The sequence below is a fragment of the Pogoniulus pusillus genome, chromosome 26 (assembly GCF_015220805.1).
Source record: "Pogoniulus pusillus isolate bPogPus1 chromosome 26, bPogPus1.pri, whole genome shotgun sequence".
NCBI classification, from domain to species: Eukaryota; Metazoa; Chordata; class Aves; order Piciformes; family Lybiidae; genus Pogoniulus; species Pogoniulus pusillus.
The window spans coordinates 12,767,203-12,789,854 of record NC_087289.1 but is presented as its reverse complement, the minus strand read 5'-3'; the positions used below and the strand labels follow the sequence as shown (position 1 = coordinate 12,789,854).

Below are 22,652 nucleotides of genomic sequence, written 5' to 3'. Positions count from 1 at the left end.
GTGTTAGGAGGAAGTTCTTCACAGAGAGAGTGATTGGCATTGGAATGGGCTGCCCAGGGAGGTGGTGGAGTCACCATCCGTGGAGGTGTTCAAGATAAGACTGGATGAGGCACTTAGTGCCATGGTCTGGTTGATTGGCCAAGGCTGGGTGCTAGGTTGACCTGGATGATCTTGGAGTTCTCTTCCAAGATGATTGATTCTATTCCGTTCTAACAGAGTAGAGCTTGGTAGCTTTAGGGCAGTTCTTAATGTTGCGTGTAAAAAGGAATTGCCAACATCTCTAGTTAAACCCTGAGAGCTCATTACTGGTCTGGAAATCTGAGGTTAAAAAGTGCACTTCTAAAAGTGCACTTGTTAAAAGTGCATTTTGCCCAATGAACTGGCCCTTGTGTTGTGAACTCTTCTTAATTAGTTAAAAATACCTAATACTGACTGACTCACCTTTCCTATGTCCCCTTAAACGTTTCTCCCAGTAACATGCTAAAATATCTGCCATAATCCTGAAAAAGATTTGCAATTAAGTGATTAAAAACCCCAGGGAAGAAGAATCCATCATTTTTCTTCAGAGAACACAGTGTTACTGCCCTGAATACCCATAATCATGGAGTTCTCTAAGAGCTTGGCTGAAGTAAGACCAGAGATATGTTCCTGGTACTGAATCATTTGCATAATGGACAGATATTACAGCTATGAATAATTCTGTTGAGCCTCTTGAAGTGTTCTGTGGCAGGCAAGGGATGAGAATAGCACTTAGCAGCAAAATGGACAATGATTAACTAATTCCTTGGTTTCTTATTTGTAACTTGATGCTATGGATGTGATTGGATGACAAATGTTACTGTGTACCCACAGACTGTGGTATAGGCTGTGGGATCTTGTACAGCAAACTTCAGTAGGTTCAGTTTGATACTTTGGGTGTTTTTGTGGTTTTGAGAACCTTGTTGGTTGTTTATGTAGCCATTTAGGTTGCCACAATGCTTGCAGTTTGGCTAGGTAGGGTCCCTTGTGTGCAAGGTGTGATATCAACTCTAAGGGAGTGTTTAACCAAGACTAAGTTGAGTATTCTTGCTGTTCTAGAGATAGGGGTAGGTAAATGTGTATCTGGAGGAGGGTATCTGCCTTTTCCCCTATTCAATATACAGAAGTCTCCCCCAGAATAAAAGTTTAATCAAAACAGAGTAGGGCTTGGTAGCTTTAGGTCAGTTCTTAATGTTGCATGTAGAAAGGAGTTGCCAACATCTCTAAACCCTGAGAGCTCATTACTGATCTGGAAATCTGAGGTTAAAAAACGTTGGAAACAAAGCTGTGCTCAATAATATCTGAAGTGGTAATGATTGATTACTGTGCTTAAACAGATTAGGCAGAAATGTATGAAGTGGGAAAGATGTAAATGGTGATTCAATGGCATAGGGGAGCAGCGTTCATATAGAGAATTCCTTATTGTTTGTTGCATGCTCCAGTGTGGAGTAAATCTGTGAATTCCAAGTATCTATCTGTCAATATTGTAAATTAATTGGTGTGCAGCTTCTGGGACTCACTTGTAATTCTGAGCAATGTCATCCAGCAGCTGTGAGGTATGTGAGGGTCAGAAAGTGACCATAGAAATTACTCTGGTTAGCTGTTCACACTTCAGTATGGTTAGCTGCCACCTTGGAAGTCCCTGGGCTAGAAACCATTAGTGTGTCATAACTTGCCATGAGGGGCAATACTTCATGGGCCTTCAGCAAAACCATTGAAAGAAAAGGGAAGCTTTGTGGTGGTTTCTGGTGGATTGTCAAGTGGAGCCTTTGAATTAAGCAGAGGAGCCCTGAAATTGAGTGTCCCTTCTTGGACCATATCAGTTCTGCATACGAAGAGGTCCTCTTCTCTAGGGCTGGTGATCCATTGCCTTTCTCTGAGACATGGGACCCTGTGGAAACTGTGCACCTTATGTTCTTACAGCTTCAAGGTCTTTTGGTGCTGACATCTCTCTTTCTCATCCTCCCTTCCCGCTTTCTCCACAGGTACTGTGTTATTCATGGGAAGGGTAATGCACCCTGAAGCAGTGAATACAAGTGGCCATGACTTTGAAGAGCTTTAACTGCCACCAGCTACCAAAAAGAGGAGATAAGCACATAAAGTTTGGAGTTAATATATTGAAGGTTTGCTGTGTTTTTTTCCCCCCAAGATACTGTTTAAGCGCTTTCAGATCTAACCGTGTGCAAGTCAGTTTCCAGAGGAGAGCTTACAGTATTAAAGTAATGGTTCTGTTTCTGTCATTGTGATTGCTGTGTCCTTAAAATAAATTTGTGTACATGTCAACAACTGTTCCTTGTTCTAGTGGATTGTAAAGCAAAAAAAAAAAAGCTGCAGATCCATTATTCGTAATTTTTTTACAGTCCAAAGACTGTCTTGATCAATGAGACAGGAGCAGAATGTGTGCAGCTCTGAATAATGCAAGCAGCAAACCTTGATGATAATTTATAGAGCTGAAGAGCTACATCTGGAGAATGTGATCTCTTCCTGTTCCTGTAAAAGTAGTAAACAGACTGCAGTATGCTGTCTCATCAAAGTTAATGCAACCAATTAAGCCAAGAGGATTTTGTTCTGGAACTGTGGTAGACTTTGGATGAGCTCTCCCACATATGATTCTAAAATACTGCTGTTCTGAATGCTCCTGCATGTGACTCTGCAACTCACCTTCCTTTTACTGTTGATGCCAATAAAATCTGACCGCATGCATATTTTGAGACTAGCCAGTGTAGAGTAGCTTTGTGCGTGGCTGAAGTAAAATAGTTGAATAGTAATGTCATTCTGTGGACATGTTTTTTTTCCTCTACCCCCTCAAGGTGTTGTTCTATTTACACCTAAGCTTTGTGATATCTCACTTCAGGGATCTGGAATGATCTTAGTCAAAGTAAAGAAAAAAAAAACCAAACATGAAAAGAAACCCCCAAACACCACCAAACACCTTTGAATGTCAAGAAATGTTCTATTCATAAATAAATGTCTAAAGAAACAACATAATCTTTTTTATTCCCTATTTTTTTTTCAACCAAGAATAAAGTAAGAGGAGAATGACACATACCACAAGTAAATATTAGCAAGGGAATTAGTTGCTGTTTCCATTTCCAAGAGGAGGAGAAGTACCAGTTGTCACCAAAGAGGCATGTAATTATTTCCTCCCTCACTGTGCAAAACACAACAGGAACAGAAGTTATTTAAAAGGTAAGAGAAAGGGGAAGAAAAGGGGAGGGGCCCCTCTCTGAAACAGATCATAAATAAAAGCTGCTGGATAATAAGTGGGTTTCTTCTGGATCAATATGAGTTTTGTCTTTTGAGTTCTGTGAGCTGTTGGCTGAACTTCAAGCTTCTCTGACAAACACTTCACTCCAGAACTGTGCTGATACTGCTCCCAGAGTTATTCTTGCAGGGAGAAGTTCCCAAATTTGACACCTTGTCCATGTTTTTGTTCTGCTGCTGGTGCAAATCACACAGGTCAAACTGTGACTGTGAAGTGATGGATGTTCTCCACGGAGACTGGTTGTGCTCCTTCGGAGAAAGGGCAGTTGAACATATTTCTAGCCCTGCCTCCTTCAACTGCTTAGTTCTGTTGCACAGAAGACAAATGGAGCTCCTTAGTCTATTGCTGTTGCTTATTACCCTTAGTGTATTACAGTTTGGGTTTGGTGAGACAGATTTTGTACTCAGATTTAACAAAAGCTATTTCAGTTCTCTAGAGCTGAAAGTGTTATACTTGGAAATGGAGGGGGGGAAAATGGAGTGCTTCTAAGAAAGAACAGAGGCTAATTTTGGCAAAATATAGAACTAGTCTAATAAAATCACAGCTCATTTGACATGGAGTTACACAAGGACTGGTTCTCCACATTTAAATGATTCTAATCATCGTCTAATACCTGTAAAAGTGACCCATATAGAAACATAGAATGGTTTAGATAGGAAGGAACCTCAAAGATCATCTAGTTCCAACCCTCCACCAAGACAGGGACACCTCCCACTAGAACAGGTTCCTCAAGGCCTCATCCTTGAAAACCTGCAGGAAGGGAGCATCCATAACCTAAGGATCTCTTAGGGGAGCCTGAATTTTAACTTATTACTTTTTTTTAAGGTTAATTTTTGAGATGTTGACTCTGATTTGGCAAAAACACAAACCAAATGTGAGAAAGCAGATGCTAACCCTCAATCATGATTATTTTCAGCCTTCCTGGAGTTCCTCCTGACCAATTTTGTGTTTGTTTTCCTTTAGTTTCTTTGAAGCATAGATGCTTCTTACCAAGGGGAGGACTGAAGATAGCTTGGAAGGAAAGCTATGGAATTATGAAAGGACAGCTGCCAGTCAGAGGTATTTATAGAGAATATCAAGCAAGTGCACTTCCTTAGCAGTTAGACTGAGCGTAGGTATAAGTGGAGTGATGCAGAATCACACATTCCAAATCTGCCTAAATGGGTGTAGAGGAAAGGCAGCACAAACAGAAATGCAAGCCCTGGTTGTTTCACATGGTACTCTCCTAGTTCTCAGAGGTGCAAGCTAGCCACCTCGTGTTTCATGAACCTTGGGAATGACCTGGCTTGTAACAACAGCAATTAATGTATTACCAAATTATGCAAAGCTGTTAGTTGTAGACCATAATGAGAGCAGAGCTGGTTTTCAGTAGTGATATCTGAAGTGTTAGAATAGAATAGAATCAACCAGCTTGGAAGAGACCTTCAAGAGCATCCAGTCCAACCTATCACCCAGCCCTATCTAATCAACTAAACTACCTCCCTGGGCAGCCCATTCCAATGCCAATCTCTCTCTGTGGCAGCAACTTCCCCTTAACATCCAGCCTAGGCTTCCCCCAGCACAACTGCAGACTGTGTCCCCTTGTTCTGCTGCTGCTTGCCTGGCAGAAGAGACCAACCCCACCTGGCTACAGCCTCGCTTCAGGTAGTTGTAGACAGCAATGAGGTCACCCCTGAGCCTCCTACAGGCTGCACCCCCCCAGCTCCCTCAGCCTCTCCACACAGGGCTTGTCATATTAGCAATTTATTGAGCTACATGAATTTTACTCCATCATGGATTCTAATCTAGATTTTGTATAATGCTCCTTTCAAACATGATGTTGCCTTTTTCCTCCCCCCCCCCTCCCCTTTTTTTTTTTTTATAAAGACAATACTTCTGTTTGGATTTATTTTATTTCTTTGATTTTTTTTTGGTAAGGGGAATTTGCCAGTTGTGGCTGCTGTGTGAGTGTCGGTATATAAATCTTCATAAAAAGCCCAAACGTTTTACAGTTGTATTTTGTGTTGGAGGCTAACATCAAAAAATAGATCACTGGAAATTCCACAACTCTCTGGTGTAAGTGATGCTGTCTACTGGCATGCAGGTGGAGTTTAAGCCTGAGATGCAGTTGCCTGATGCTGTTGTCTTCTTTATTTCTTGTGTACATGTGATGGAGTCCAAGTGGAAATGCTTTTCAGAGCTGCAGTTCAAAGAATATTTGTCCCTATAGTGGTGTTACTACTAGAAACTGACCCTTTCATAGGATCAACCAGGTTAGAAGAGACCTCCAAGATCATTCAGTCTGACCTAGCCCCCGGCCTTATACAATCAACTAGACCATGGCACTAAGTGCCCCATCCAGGCTTTGCTTGAACACCACCAGAGATGGTGACTCCACCACCTCCCTGGGGAGCCCATTGCAATGGCAAATTCAGCTAAGAAGATCCCACTTGTTCATGATCCCTCTGTTAGGATAGGCTGAGGGAGCTGGAATTCTTCAGCCTAGAGAAGAGAAGACTCTGAGGGGACCTTACAACTGCCTTCCAATAGCTGAAGGGATCCTACAGGAAGGCTGCAGAGAGGCTTTTCTTAAAGGTATCTAGCAATAACAATCAGTGATTCTGTGAATGGTTTTGTTGCTGTTCCAAGTGCTAATTTTTGCTGTCCTCCCACAATCTTTGATGGTGGCACATACACTGTTGTCTATTTTTTGTGGATGAAGCATATGATAGTCCTCAAACAAGTAAGACCACCACCACCAGATTAGTCAGAGGTATTTGGGCTAATTTCTATTATTTTGATGAGGGACAAAGGAAGAAACCACAAGATGTCACTCTATCCTAAGAAGCTGAGAAGTACTTTCCCATTGTCACTATTCCTGTGGGAGTGTTGGAAAGCTGGATAGCCAGAATGGGTCTCAAGGCTGTGTAGGAGTTGGTGAAATCAATGCTTTTTGAGTTTGGGAGCATGACTGGACCGGGGCACCTGAGATTAATAATTGAGGGTGTGGAAACAAACCCCCAAATCTCCTGCTTTGCATTGCAGATTTTTCTCTGATTCTTGAGAACAGGTTGCTGGGTAAAGTTCATTGCTCATAAGTCATTTCTGTGGGGGATGAGATAAAAGGAGAAAAAGGTTGTTCTTCCAATCCATCTCCATCAACTGCAGTAGAGCTGTACTACAGTTACTTTGGGCTGTCAGTTGTTGACTACAAAGGAGAAGTAGCTGGGATTGAAGACATTGATATCTTGGCCCTGTTACTCTGTTCTCTTCTGCTTACCTCTTTTATTTCCCCTCTCCCTTCCTGCCTTACATATATTTGTGCATGAGCAGATTCTCAGTGTTCTCTCTTTGTACAGTGACACCCCAGTCTGGAGTTCTACAGTCTTCCTGGGGAAGAGACAAGGTCATTCCTATGAGGATGTTCTGCCAGGGCATCCTCCAAAAGTGGTGTTTGCAAACTAATTCTCGAGTTACTTCTGTCCTTTTTAGAGGGCAATCTTTGCTTTTATCCCTACAGTGGAAAATGGAAAAACAGCTCCAAAACTCAGTGCCAGGGAGGAGGAAAACAATACCTCAGGAACTCAGATAATGCCAGTAATGAATGAGTTAACTTCTCTTGTGAATTACTCTGTGTATACTGAGGCAGTTGCTGAGAAACTGTAGACCAATTTATCTTGTAAAACTGTCTGCAGTCCCCAGGGATTTTGGATCAAGATGTGGTCATTACAGAGGTCCAGGCAAAATGGAGACTCTGCCTGCTTACTGTGAGGACCTCTGTTAAATGGTTCAGTAGCTTGTCTTTGGCTCCCAGCTGGCATTGGTTGAGGGCTATGAAACCAAGTTCCACACGAGAAACCATTTGCAGTACACAATCATAGTTGTTACTGTAAAACTCAACACTGCAGATCATAGAATGGCTTAGGTTGGAAGAGACCTTAGAGATCATCTATTCCAACCTCCCTGCCATGAGCAGGGACATCTCAATTACACTTGGTTACTCAAGGCCTCATCCAGCCTGGCCTTGAACTCCTCCAAGGAGTAGGCATCCACAGCTTCCCTGGACAATCCAGAGTCTCACCATCCTCTTACTGAAGAACTTCCTAAGATCCCAGTCTAAACCTTCTCTCCCTCATCTTAAAACCATTACCCCTTGTCCTATTGCTAGACACACTTACAAAAAGTTACTCTCAAGCATTTTTGTGGGATCCCTTCAGGTACTGCAAGGCAGCTGTAAGGTCCCCCCAGAGTCTTCTCTTCTCTTGGCTGAACAACCCCAGCTCCCTCAGTCTATCCTTGTAGCAGATCCAGCCCTTTGTATCATCTGTGTGGCCCTCCTCTGGACTGACTTAAACAGTTCTACATCTGGTGGGGACAAAAGAACTGGATGCAGTATTCAAGGTGGGGTCCCAGAAGAGCAAAGGGGCAGAATCATCCCTTTTGACCTGGTAGCCACACTCCTATCACAGGAAAGGGTTACCCTCTGGGCTGCACGAGTGCACTGCCAGCTTGTGTTGAGCTTCTCATCAATCAACACTACTGAGTCTTTTTCATCAGGGTTGCTCTTAACCTGCTCTGCATGCACCCTGTATTTTTGCCTGTAATTGGCCTGACCCAGATGCAGGACCTTGCACTTTGATTTTGTTACCCCATCTACCAGGGCTTCTCAAATGATGTTCTCATGTAGTACTGCTCTTGCAACAACATCCATATTGAGTGTTTTTCATTTCACAGCACTAAGTGGAAGCCTGAGTCATGGACCAATTGCTCTGGGCATTAGGCAAAAGGAATAAAAAGCTGGCCAAAAGTCATGTAATAAAATTTAGTTCAAGTTTCAGTTTATAGGCAGTGGCACAGTGCAAGAGTCAAGGGTCTGTGGCTAGTGAAGGATGTTTGGCTTATTCACTGTCACCCTGGCAGGCAGGCAGATGGGGAAAGGTGGTGAAGATGAATGTATTTTGCAAACAATAGGTGAGTCCCACTCACCACTGCAGCACTGCAGTCTCCAAACTCCCTTCATGGCTGTGCCTGGAAGTCAGGCAGCTAATCATTCTCAGATAGCTGCAGCTCCAAGCACAGCAAAGCTCAGAATGTTGGCAGCTGCTCCTAAAAGTCTTGGTATGCAAAAGTCTCACAGGACTCGTTGCTTTCAACTGGGATCACAGGCTCACAGGATGTTAGGAGTTAGAAGGGACCCAAAGAGGTCGTCAAGTCCAACCCCGCTGCCAGAGCAGGACCATACCATCTAGCTCAGGGCACACAGGAACACATCCAGACAGGCCTTGAAAGGCTCCAGAGAAGGAGACTCCACAACCTCTCTGGGGAGCCTGTGCCAGTGCTCTGGGACCCTTACAGTCAAGAAATTCCCCCTTGTGTTGAGCTGGAACCTCCTGTGCTGCAGCTTCCATCCATTGCTCCTTGTCCTATCCCAGGGAGCAGTGAGCAGAGCCTGACCCCCCTCTCCTGACCCCGAGGCTCAGATGTTTATAAACATTTATTAAATCCCCTCTCAGTCTCCTCCAGCCTAAACAGCCTCAGGTCCCTCAGCCTGTCCTCATAAGGCAGGTAGTCTGTCTGAGAGTTTTCATAATGATGTGTTTGTGGCACTGTCCTCTTGAAACTAATTTGGCAGATTGTTGTAGCAAAATTCTAGATCTGGCTGAGGAAAACTGATTGTTTTTATTCCTGTAGCTAGGAAATTCAGCCCAATGCCTGAGTTTTGATCTTTTCAGCCACACTGAATCACAATAGGAGTTATCTTTCCAGTGCAACCTGTGCTTTACTGTCTGTCTTCTGTCTTTCATAAACACACATGGATGGAAGCTGCAGCACAGGAGGTTCCACCTCAACACAAGGGGGAACTTCTTAACTGTAAGGGTCACAGAGCACTGGCACAGGCTCCCCAAAGAGGTTGTGGAGTCTCCTTCTCTGGAGCCTTTCAAGGCCTGTCTGGATGTGTTCCTGTGTGCCCTGAGCTAGATGGTATGGTCCTGCTCTGGACTCGATGACCTCTTTGGGTCCCTTCCAACCCCTAACATCCTGTGATCTTCTCTATGAAAGACTCACCTTTTGGACAAGCAGAGGAGAGAATTCCTACAGACAAATGATTCTGTGTTTCAGTAGCACTATTATGTAAGGAATTAAAAACATACAGATGAAATCTGTGTCTGAATCATGTTTTTTGTGCTCTCATTAAAGGATTGGATTTAGCCATGGGAAAATCTTGTTTTCTCTTTAGGAGCAATTTGTTTAGATGGGCTACAGGCATCCCCTAGAGTATTCTGATGCTACCAAAATTGGTTAGAGCCAGCCATAGTTTAAGATTTTCACTCTCATAGGCATGTGTCTGTTAAGAAGCATGTTTTAAAACCAAACAACTTGCAGTGCTGGCATGCTTACAAGCACTAATTGTGATAGCATTGCCTGAACAGAAGGAAAGACTCATGTCAAAACACACTAAGAAATGTAAGGAGTCAGGAAATTCATTGTGCCCTCACCAATCACCAGCAGTCTGATACAAAAACCTTTTGTTCTAGTCAATATACTTTGCAAATGGCATGTTTCTAAAGGTTAGCTGGCATAGTTTGGCACAGGAATTAATAACATTTCTCACCCACTGATCTTAAAATTCATTTGCTTTCCTGGGAAAATGCTTATCTTTGGTCAGGCTGCAGCTTGGAGTTATCAGTGTGTAATGGCAGTCTGTTGTTTTCCAGGAGCAGGACCACATAAAACTCTGCTGCCAGCTCTGGACCAAGGTGTGATGGTTTGGGAGTTACCCAGCCCTCACTCTTATGAAATCACCCAGACTAGACTCAGCCACCTGGAAGTTAAAGAAGGAAGCTTTATATTCACAGCTTAGCACAATATCCAAGCAGGTATTTACAATCTATACAGCTGTAGGCAGAAATATACAAGTTAAAGGTAATGCAGAAACACAACAGCCCTTCCAGAAACCTGAGTACCCAGGAGGGGCTCCCAACCACCCTTCCACCTTCTTGCCCCCCCTCTACCTTATCCCAGAGTATGCCTTATGGTCAAGGTGAGCTGCAAGAATTGGCAAGGGGGATTAGAAGCAGTATGAGTTGGGTTACACAGCAAGGGCCCACGGAGAAAAAGCACAGGCACCAACTCCAACAGGTAGAAACTTTCATGCACACACCCTGTCTTATCTATGTTTGTGTCTTTGTTTTTATACATTTCAGCTAGCCTGTGAGTAAAGTAGATATCAGCATTGTTTTATTATTTTACAGCCTATAATCTAATTTCTCTCATTAAAATATTCCAATTTGCCTCAAACTAGCACAGAAGGATATGTCTCCATTGGCTGAGCTGCTATTAAAGCCCTCAGAGAAACCCATGGAGAGGTAAAAGAGGCCAATTCTACTGTTGCTGCTGCCTGGTTTAGATATGTCCCCATTCACTTTGCCTTGCCATAATTTTCTCCTTGGTCTAAAACAGAAAGGGAGTTGAAGACAACATGCTCCAATGTAGACATTCACTTCATAGTTTTTGAACAGAAGACATTTGTGACTTATAATCATAGAATCAACCAGGTTGGAAGAGACCTCCAAGCTCATCCAGTCCAACCTAGCACCCAGCCCTAGCCAGTCAACCAGACCATGGCACCAAGTGCCTCAGCCAGGCTTTGCTTCAACACCTCCACGGATGGCAACTCCACCACCTCCCTGGGCAGCCCATTCCAATGCCAATCACTCTCTCTGCCAACAACTTCCTCCTAACATCCAGCCTAGACCTCCCCTGGCACAACTTGAGACTGCGTCCCCTCGTTCTGTTGCTGCTTGCCTGGCAGAAGAGACCAAGCCCCACCTGGCTACAGCCTCCCTTCAGGTAGTTGTAGACAGCAATGAGGTCTGCACTGAGCCTCCTCTTCTGCAGGCTGCACACCCCCTGCTCCCTCAGCCTCTCCTCACAGGGCTGTGCTCCAGGCCCCTCACCAGCTTTGTCACCCTTCTCTGGACACTTTCCATTACCTCAACATCTCTCTTGAATTGAGGAGCCCAGAACTGGACACAGTACTCAAGGTGTGGCCTGACCAGTGCTGAGCACAGGGGAGACTTTCACAGTATTTCAGAATAGCCTTACTGCTACAGTGCAGGCTGATCTGGCTAACCTTGAATACTTTGAAGTCATTGATCAGTGTCATTCCAAGTTTAATGTGTATAAACATCTCTGGAACAAAGTGTTCTGAGGAGGTGATCTCTTGATTAATGCTATTTTGAATCATACCATGAGACAGAGCTCGGAACCAAGAATTTAAGAGCTTCCTTTGTATCAAGCACTTAAAAACACTGAGGACATCATCAGTTCTTTCTCCTCATTATGATAATTACAAGGTAGGCATAAGCCATTGTGGTGGCTACAGCTATCCTGAGGGAGAAAGTGCAGCTAGCTCTGAGCACAACTTAGGGAGTGTCTAGTTTCACAGCCTTAAATATTTAAATCAAGTGAACCACGTAGTGTCCAAAGCACCCATAGCAAAGAGCATCATCATAGATTCAGTCAGGGTTGGAAGGGACCACAAGGAGCAGCCAGTTCCAGCCTCCCTGCCATGCCCAGGGACACCCTACCCTAGAGCAGGCTGCCCACAGCCTCAGCCAGCCTGGCCTTAAACACCTCCAGGGACGAGGCCTCAACCACCTCCCTGGGCAACCCATTCCAGCCTCTCACCACTCTCATGCTCAACAACTTCCTCCTCACCTCCACCCTGAATCTCCCCATATCCAGCTTTGCTCCATTCCCCCCAGTCCTGTCACTCCCTGAGAGACTAAAAAGTCCCTCCTCAGCTTTTTTGTAGCCCACTTCAGATTCTGGAAGGCCACAAGAAGGTCACCTGGGAGCCTCCTCTTACTTCAGACTGCACAGCCCCAACTTTTTCAGTCTGTCCTCATAGCAGAGCTGCTGCAGCCCTCTGAGCATCCTCCTGGCCCTTCTCTGGACACAATCCAGCATCTCCACATCCTTCTTGTAATGGGGGCTCCAGAACTGGATGCAGTACTCCAGAAAGAGCTAAATTTAATTGGAGTCATTTGGAGTCTCTTCTAAATCTATTTCTAATCCAGCAAAGAAAGATTTTTGTTATTTTCACTTTTGAATCATCTGCAGCTTCCTTTCAGGCTATGTCTAGATGCATGAGCACAGGTGGGAACTGACATTCCTGTGAGAGGAAGAACTGAACTTTTCCAAGTTTTCAAAAATCACTTCAGGCCACTTACCTGAAAATATGAAATGTACTTCTGATCACTATGTCTCTACCAAAAAAGGACATGACTGTAAGCGTGCAAGATTCACAAAGTTGCAGTATACTCACATTAAATGGAAGTCTGTTGTGAGAATCATAAATCCTATTTTACTGTTATGATAGGTAAGCAAATCCTAGCCTAAGTATCTGTGTGGAGCCATAAGACTGCTGTACAAACTAATAAAGACACTCTGAACCTTTTGGTTTAGAGGCTGGAGGACTTTTCCTTGGTGTAGGCTGCCTATAATGGAATAAAAAGCTTGTTTGCCCCTCTTCCATTCTCAGCAACTGTTTAGGGAGCTTGGTTGGGCTCTTGTCTGTAGGGCTGTCTACAACTACCTGAAGGAAGGTTGTGGCCAGGTGGGAGTTGGTCTCTTCTCCCAGGCAACCAGCAATAGAACAAGGGGACACAGTCTCAAGGTGTGCTGGGGGAGGTCTAGGCTGGATGTTAGGAGGAAGTTGGTGGCAGAGAGAGTGATTGGCATTGGAATGGGCTGCCCAGGGAGGTGGTGGAGCCACTGTCCCTGGAGGTGTTCAAAAAAAGCCTGGATGAGGCACTTAGTGCCATGGTCTGGCTGACTGGCTAGGGCTGGGTGCTAGGTTGGACTGGCTGATCTTGGAGGTCTCTTCCAACCTGGTTGATTCTGTGATTCTATAATTCAGGCCTCTTGAAACTGTTGGCAGCATATTCCTCTGCTTACACCCATTGCATGGAGGATTCACATGGTAAAGATAAGCAGACAGACGAAGGCAGAGGTTCCTGGGGAGATAAAAGGGCATGGGGCAGTGGCAAAGCTCACCAGCCACTGTCAACAGAGAGAGCCCTGAAGAGGAGTCACAACCTTCATTTGAGCAGCTGGCAGAGCTCATTCCCTTAGGTGCTGCCTCTGTATGACTTTGCATGTATTTTCTGGATACAGCAGTTTGTTAGTAGATGTATTGACAGTACAGTAACAAGTGTCTTGAAGACAATTTAGACTCTCTTAGCCTTGATAACACCGCCTTAAATATGCTTCCTTCTATCAACAAGAGCATGGAGATTATACTATCACAGTTCTGTGACAAGAGGCTTCCTAAAAGCACCAGAGAAGGCTATATTTCAGAAGGGCCATTAACCATCTGGCAGCCCATTTGCCACTTTTCATTCTGAGCTGGATAATCTGAGCAGCATTCATGGAGAAAGCAGATCGAAGTCTTTGCTGTTTCCCCAGGAAATGCATCCTGACCACTCCTTAGACAAAGGCTTCCAAGTGGAAAACATGTTTTACATTTCTGTCTCTTCAGTGCTCTCAAGCCCTGCTGGTTTGTCAGAGTTTCTGCACAAATACTCTTCTTTCACTGCAGCCTGCAGGTTATTAATTTTGCAGGCGTGTTCACATTCAGCACAGACACATAGAGGCCTCAATCTAATAACCACAGGGGTGCCTGTGGCAGGTTGTGCTTTGGTGTACCATGCCATCCTAAGTATGGCTGTACTACTGCTGTAGCACTGCCTAAACCTGCACAGACACAGCAGCTAAGGTTCACTTTTCTCCACCACACTTGGCAGAGCAGGATAAAATCAATCTTTACTGCTGCCCTCAGTCTTGGAACTTACAGAATTGTATAATGTATTGCATTGGAAGGGACCTTTAAAACTCACCTAGTCCAACCCCCCAGTAAGCAATGGCATCTTCATACAATGAATCATAGAATCATTCTACAACTACCTGAAGGGTGGTTGTGGCCAGGGGGAGGTTGCTCTCTTCTCTCAGGTGGCCAGCACCAGAACGAGAGGACACAGCCTCAGGCTGTGCCAGGGGAGATTTAGGCTGGAGGTGAGGAGAAAGTTCTTCACTGAGAGAGTCATTGGACACTGGAATGGGCTGCCCGGGGAGGTGGTGGAGTCGCCGTCCCTGGAGCTGTTCAAGGCAAGGTTGGATGTGGCACTTGGTGCCATGGTCTAGCCTTGAGCTCTGTGGTAAAGGGTTGGACTTGATGATCTATGAGGTCTCTTCCCACCCTGATGATACTGTGATACTGTGATACAATGTCAGGGGCTGGAAGAGACCTTGAAAGATCATCTGGTCCAGCCTTCCTGACAGAGCAGGACCACCTAGAGCAGATCACACTAGAATGCATCTAAATGGTCCTTGAGTATCTCCACAACCTCCCTGGGCAGCCTGTAACAGTGCTCTGTCTTCCTCACAGGGAAAAAAAAAATCTTCTTCAAGTTCACATGGAAGCTCCTATGCCTCAACTTCCACCCACTGGCCCTTGTTCTGTCACTGGGCATCACTGAGAGGGGGATGGCTCCATCCTCCTGGTGCTCACCCCTTACATATTTATAGACATGAATGAGGTCTTCAACTACATCAGGTTGCTCAGAGCCCTGTCAAGCCTGGCCTTGAATGTCTTCAGGGATAGGGCCTCTCCTACCTTCCTGAGCAACCTGTTCCAGTGTTCTACCACCCTTCTAGTAAAGAGCTTGCTTAAAGAACTCACCTGGAGCCTTGCACTTTACAATCTTGCTTTCTATGGGGCAAGATGTTGTCCAGGAAAGTGGCCTTTACTGGCTTGTTAGTTAAGATCTGAGATCCAAAGAGATCTCAGAGGCTTTGCCTCTGTTGGGAGCCTGCTGATCTTTTGGCTTCCCCTTAGCTCCTGTGCCATAATCACTGAGTAACATCTATATATTCTTCCCATAGAGGGAAAGATGTAGAGGGATGGTGCTTTGAATCGTATGGTTTTGTTCCAGCGTGCAGCTGGAGTACTGCCAGGGCACAGACTGGACCCAGAACTGCTCTCTGGTCCATTCATTTGATTGCAGCCCAAGTGACTCATTCCTTAGAGAGTAACATCACTGGGAAGAGAAAGCAACCCTCAAGCAAAGTGACCAGCAAGTACAGTTGGGCTAATGCCCTCTCATGGCAGGGAATGGGCTGCCCAGGGAGGTGGTGGAGGCACCGTTCCTGGGGGTCTTCAAGAAAAGCCTGGATGAGGCACTTAGTGCCATGGTCTGGTTGATTGGTTAGGGCTGGGTGCTAGGTTGGACTGGATGATCTTGGAGGTCTCTTCCAACCTGGTTGATTCTATGATTCTATGAAGGAGGAAACCTGCTAGTTTGGCACTGCCCTTTTAGACTCTCGTGATGCCTTTCTAAGGCTGAAAACTGGGACAATGTGACACTGCAATTTGCTTACCATGAAACAAGATAGAGACTGGTGGGCAGCTCCCTACTGTCCCAAGCTGCTGTCCAAACCACTGACTCCTTTTTTGGGCCAAAGTGTCCATGAATGTGTGCGGTGAGGAAAATCCAGCGAAGCATCAAAGCCTTTAACAACAAGCCAACAAATAGGAAGCATGTGTGGGAGCAGCAGCTGATGTTCCCTCAGATGCAACACATGATTTCTATAATCATAAAAAAACATATATTTGATTTTGTTTATTTAAACCAGCCTGTGTTTTGCTGTGAGCATTAATCATCTGGCATCACACAATAGCATGCTAAATGTCACACACTGAATCACATCTCCTGCGACTCTGTTATGAATATTCTGGCTGTACCCTACAGCTGTAGGAAGAAGTGCTTCATGCCTTGCTAGCTGTAGAGCAAACACACTCTTGCAGCTTCATTTTGCATTCAGGAACTCTACAAAACAGCAAAGGAAGCATGGAAAATGAGGAGGAATACTACTGAAGCTCAGCTGCTAATCTTTCACAATTCAGCTGCACAAACTATGAAGTCTGAAAGAAGATATTGAAGTACAAGTAGCAGCAGAAATACTAAACTACCTTAATCAAGAGAATTACACCTGCTCACTTAGGTTTTTAATGAGCTTTGTTTGGCTGAAGAAGCAACAGCAGCATATAATGTTTCCTGCTGAAGACAGGGTCCCCTTCTTCTCTTGGTGCAAGTCAAGAAGAAAAGAAAATTCTTGTTTCCCACCTGCTGCAATACAGCATGGAGCTGGCAGAGCAAGACAAAGTGGAGTAGCTGAAAGATTGGTACAGTTTATGTATCATAGAATTGTTTAGGTTGGAAAAGACCTTTAAGATCACTGAGTCCAACCATCATCTAACTTTCTCAAATCTGGTGCTAAACCATGCCCTTCAGCATCACATCTCTTCAGCCACCTCCCTGGGCAGCCTGTTGCAGTGTTTGAGAAGCCTTTCAGTGAGGAGGTGTCTTCTAATATCCAACCTAAACCTCCCCTGGTGCAACCTGAGACTCACTTAGTAAGCTAACAGGTCTGCAAGTGGGGAGTTTGATGACCTTCATAAACCCCCCCTAGGCCAGAGGAGGACTTGGCCTCTTTGGAGTCCTAAGATCAGGGTGGATCTCACCAGGGTGGGCTTTAAGGTGTTTTTTTTTTCCTCCTTAGAAGCTGCTGCTTCTACCACCTCATTTCTGGTAAAAGAAAAATATCAAGAGAGGATAAAATGAACCTTTGAAAAAATACTGATTTGTCTACAGAGGAGATTTTGGATGAAAAGAGGTAAAGAAGAGAGAGGCATTGAGTGAAATTGTTCTGTTTCTAGCCAGTGGATTGCCTTTACTGCAGCCTGATTGAAACTAACCAGCTGGCAGGACAGACTAATGCATATTGATGGTGCTCTCCCCTTATCAGTGATTACAAACACATGCTCTGGGAAGTCCAGAGCTAACAGATTTGGTGTTCTACAGTACCAGAACTTGATAGAAAGACAGTGTTGTGTAGAGTAAGGGGAAGGTGTCTCATCCAGCTGGAGATACTTTAAGGTCTTGTATGTCTTTTGAATATATATGAGTGGATAATCCTTCCTCTGCTGAACTCAGTGGAGCTGATTAAAACTGATATTTATATCTGTGCCTTGTGAATGCAAAAAGCCTGTTAGTAAGAAATCCCCATTTGCTGAGGGTAGCACTTGCAGCTGCTCAGCAGCAGGTACAAATCCTTAGCTGAGAGGCAAAGCACTGGCAGGTCACTCCCAAGAATGCTTAAATACCTCCAGCACTGCTACAGGCTTGGGACAGTGTGGCTGGAGAGCTGCCCCACAGAAAAGGATCTGGGGGCTGTAACAGACAGGCAGCTGACTATGAGCCAGTATACTGACCAAGAATGCCAATGGCATCCCCTGGCTTGTATTAAAAATGCTGTGTCCAGCAGGAGTAGGGAGGTGATTGTCCCCTTGGACTCAGCTTTGGTGAGGCCACACCATGAGTATTGTGTTCAGTTTTGGCTGGCACAATACAGGAGAGATGTGGAGGTGATGGAGCAGGTCCAGAGGAGGCAAGAAAGCTGTGGAAGAGCCTAGAGAATAAATCTGATGAGGAGAGACTCAGGTAGCTGGGGATGAGTAGTTTGAGGAAGAGAAGGCTGAGGGGAGACCTCATTGCTGTCTACAACTACCTGAAGGGACATTGTGGAGAAGCTGCTGCTGGGCTCTTCTCACAGGGAACTGGAGGCAATGGCCTCAAGCTGAGGCTGGGGAGGTTGAGATTGGACATTAGGAAAAGGTTTTTCACAGAGAGAGTGGTCAGAGACTGGAATGAGCTGCCCAGGGAGGTGGTGGAGTCACCCAGCCTGGATGTGTTTAAGAGTGGTTTGGATGTGGTGCTTAGGGATATGATTTAAGGTAAATCGTGTAGAGTAGGGTTATAGATTGGACATGGTGATCCTGAGGGGCTCTTCCAACCTGGATGTTCCTGTGATTCTGTGCTCATGTAGCCCTCAGGACAGCTACAGCTTGATACAGCAAATGCTGTCTCTGACTTTGACCAGGAACACATTTTCATTCCGTTTAATTTCTTTTGGCAGAACGTGCCAGTTTCTAACTTTAAATGCAAGAACTGTGGACAGCTACAGTGTGTCTGTCTCTTTCCTGCTAACAAAAAAGCACTAGAGAGCAAAGGAGGCTGATTCTCCTTCCTTGCAGCACCAGGCTGCCACTTTTTCAACCTGAAAAGCAAGCAGGAGCAAATGATTTGGATTTTCCAATGAAAGCTGTGTGAACACAGCACCTCCCATAAAAATAGATGATTCTTCTCATAATGCCTCTCTCTTCCCCACAGTCACAGGAGGCCCTGCTTTGTCAGCCAGAGAATATATTTATTATCACTGTAGACAGTGAAGAACAAGACATTCATTTGAACTGCATTTTTTTCTTTGGCAGTGACAGAATAGGGATGGAAAAAAAACCAACCCAGAGATGTCAACTTCTGCCTGTAAATACACATTCATTGTTCTCAGTTCCCTCTTAGCTCACAGTGGGGCAGGTGTATCTGAATTTTAAACAAGAAAATATGCCCATCCTTCAACTATATTGCTTTTGGAAGATTTCCTGTTCTTTCACTTCTTTCTTAGCATATGTAGAGCTGGGTAGTTTTTACCATCTTGGCCTAGCGATGGGATAATGTCAAGCAGAGATGTACTTGACTAAAGCATGTTGGATCATTGAAACAAATGTAAGAGTGGAAAGGCCTTTGAAAGAGAGGAGGTATGTGTTTTAAAGCACATTTGTATTGAAATTCGAGGCAGTTTTCATCTCTGTAAGAATACTTAGCTTCTGTTCCCCTGCCTGTCTTTGCATGTGAGTTCCATATAGTTTCATACTCTGCACTCATGAGATCCATGCTGGAGAACTGCATTCAGTTCTGGTGCCCCACCACAAGGACATCACATTGCTGGAATAGGTCTAGAGGATGATCACAAAGATGATCAGAGGGTTGGAGCACTTTCCTTATGGGGACAGGCTGAGAGAGCTGAGGCTGTTCAGCCTGGAGAAGAGAAGGCTCTGGGGAGACCTTAGAGCAGCCTTCCAGTACCTGAAGTAGTCTGCAGAAGAGCTGGGAAGGGACATTTTACAAGGGCTTGTAGTGATGGGTGAGAGGGAATGGATTGAAGCTTGAGGAGAGTAGATTTAGACTGGAGATAAGAAAAAAAATCATTACAGTGAGGGTGGTGAGACACTGAAACCAGTTGCCCTGGGTTGTAGATGTCAGACAGACAAAATATCCTAGAATCATAGAATGGTTTGGGTTGGAAGGGACCTCAAAGATCATCCAGTTCCAACCCCCCACCGTAGGCAGGAACACCTTCCACTAGAACAGGTCACTCAAGGCCTCATCCAACCTGGCCCTGAGCACCTCCAGGGAGGTTGTGGAGCACAGAAGCACAGAATGTGATCTGTGATTACATTCTGTGCTTCTATGCTCCACAACCTCCCTGGGCAACCTGTTTCAGTGTTTCACTACCCTCACTGCAAGGAATTTCTTCCTAACATCTAGTTTGAATCTTTCCTCTGCCAGTTTAAACCCATTCCTCCTTGGCCTGTCATTACAAGACCTTGTCAATAGTCTCTCCCCAGCCCTCCTGTAGCCCCCTTCAGATACTAGAAGGCCACTCCAAGGTCTCCTCGAAGCCTTCTCTTCTCCAGGCTGCAGAGCCCTAACTCTCACAGCCTGGCAGACTGAATGAGTCAGATGTATTACGAGTAGTTTGTAGTTTTCCCATTCCATACTTAAAGAGATTGTGCCTATTTATCTTTAATATCTGACAAATGACAGCTTCATAAAGGAAGTTTAATAAAGGAGTGCTCCAAGAGCTCCTGAGTATTCCCGTATTTGCAAGGCCTTAGTTTCAGGAAGGCAGGGGTTTGATGGATGAAGTGAAATGATTGATTTGTTTTTATCTCAATATAGAATCACAGAATCATAGAATCAGTCAAGGTTGGAAGGCACCACAAGGATCAGCCAGTTCCAACCCCCCTGCCATGGGCAGGGACACCCTACCCTAGAGCAGGCTGCCCACAGCCTCAGCCAGCCTGGCCTTAAACACCTCCAGGCATGGGGCCTCAATCACCTCCTTGGGCAACCCCTTCCAGCCTCTCACCACTCTCATGCATAAGAACTTCCTCCTCACCTCCAATCTGAATCTCCCCCCCTCCAGATTTGCCCCATTTCCCCCAATCCTGTCACTGCCTGATAGCCTAAAAATTCCCTCCCCAGCTTTTTTGTAGGTCCCTTTCAGATGCTGGAAGGCCACAATGAGGTCACCTCATCAAGGTGTCTAATTAAGGTGATCACTTCTCCACCAAAAATAAAAAAGCCAGTGAAAACCAACCCAAAACAAGTAAAACCCAAAAAAAAACCCTAAAAAAACCCCACAAAACAACAACAAAAAGCAATCAAAGAACCCTCACAACCAAACAAAAGTGCCCCCCCCCCCCAAAAAAAAAACAAACAAAAAAAACCACACTCCAAAAAAAAAGAAAGGACCCAGGAAACATAACTCTTGAAGAGTTGGCAGCAGTTACATAAATAAATACAATTTGTGGAAATATGCTGGCATCTGCTGTGATGAGATTTAAAAGGAGCAGAAGCAGAGATGCTGCATCAGATCACAGAGTGTAAGGGGAAGCTTCGCAAGGCTGCGGCAGGAAATTGTTTATCAAAGCGAACTTGGAATGATTTTCACGTGGTTAAAATTACCTGCTGACACTTACCTTCAGTAAAATAGGAAGCACTTAATGAATGTGGTATTCCATCAGGAATTCTTAAGGGTTGACATGTGAAAAGATGAAACATGAGGCTCATATTAAAGATGTGCAGGGAGGCAAATGAGGCTGCCCTCATATCGGAGTTTTCATCTCAGGGTGGCTTCATAGAACCATAGAATCATAGAATCAACCAGGTTGGAATAGAGCTCCAAGATCATCCAGTCCAACCTAGCACCCAGCCCTATCCAGTCAACTAGACCATGGCACTAAGTGCCTCATCCAGTCTCCTCTTGAAGACCTCCAGGGATGGTGCCTCCACCACCTCCCTGGGCAGCCCATTCCAATGCCAATCACTCTCTCTGCCAACAACTTCCTCCTAACATCCAGCCTAGACCTACCCTGGCGCAACTTGAGACTGTGTCTCCTTGTTCTCTTGCTGGTTGCCTGGCAGAAAAGGCCACCCCCCACCTGGCTACAATGCCCCTTCAGGTAGTTGTAGACAGTAATAAGATCACCCCTGAGCCTCCTCTTCTCCAGGCTAAAGGCATTCATCAAATGTCTGAGTTTGTTTGCTTTGGCAGCTGTGGATAAGAAGTTTCAAACTTTGAGAATCAGACAGAAATGGCATTTGGAGAAGTGCAGACTGGCAGAAAGCTTATTAAAATGGATGGTGGCTTGCCTATCCATTTCAATGAGCTCTAAACCATGACCTCTGTGAAGAAATGTTCAGCTCAATCTCTTGTGAGAAATCTGGCAGATACCATTTGGGGTTTTTAATTCTTTCTGCACATACAAGTTCAGCTCTGCTCCAGCTCAATTTAGTGGCCTTACTTCTAAAGGGCCGAAAGGTTGAGCAGAAGCTTAATGTGCTTTTGTGGATTAGCAGTGCAATGATTTTGTTCAAAAGCCAAAATCCATGTTTTAAGGAAATACATCTCATGACAGAGAGAGATACAAAGGGAGAAATCATTCTTGCACATCCATCAGCAGGAGTGCTGCATGCCACAAACTTCACTTGGCATACAATTTTGTTTCCTCCTTCATACATAGAGTCACAGAATCATACAATCAGTCAGAGTTGGAAGGGACTACAATCATCATCCAGTTCCAACCCCTCTGCCGTGGGCAGGGACACCTCACGCTAGATCAGGCTGGCCAGAGCATCATCCAGCCTGCCCTTAAACACCTCCAGGGATGAGGCTTCCACCACCTCCCTGGGCAACCCCTGCCAGGCTCTCACCACCTTCCCGCTGAAGAACTTCCTAACATCCAGGCTGAATCTCCCCATTTCTAGCTTTGTTCCACCCCCCCAGTCCTATCTCTACCTGATAGCCTAAAAAGTCCCTCTCCAGCTTTCTTGTAGCCCACTTTAAATACTGAAAGGCTACAACAAGGTCACCTGGGAGCCTTCTCCTCTCCAGACTGAACAGCCCCAACTCCCTCAGTCTCTCCTCATAGCAGAGGTGATCCAGCCTTCTGATCATCCTCGTGGCCCTTCTCTGGACACCTTCCTCCATATCCCTCTTGTAATAGTAGGTCCAGAACTGGCTGCAGTACTCCAGGTGGGGTCTCAGCAGTGCAGAGTAGAGGGGGAGGATCACTTCCTTTGCCCTGCTGCCCACACTTCTCTTGCTGCAGCCCAGGCTCTGGTTGGCTCTCTGGACTGCA

The 22,652-nt window shown here is 45.1% G+C and overlaps 1 protein-coding gene across 1 annotated transcript in view; it reads left to right on the top strand.

Moving 5' to 3' along the window:
• Positions 1 to 3,006, top strand: part of SERPINI1 (serpin family I member 1) — a 63,372-nt gene extending 60,366 nt beyond the window's left edge. The window contains exon 9 of the mRNA XM_064165048.1: positions 2,004 to 3,006. Coding sequence (XP_064021118.1) covers positions 2,004 to 2,080 — 77 coding nt within the window. The 3' untranslated portion in view covers positions 2,081 to 3,006. The remainder of the gene's footprint in view (positions 1 to 2,003) is intronic.
• The last annotated feature ends 19,646 nt before the right edge of the window (positions 3,007 to 22,652 follow it).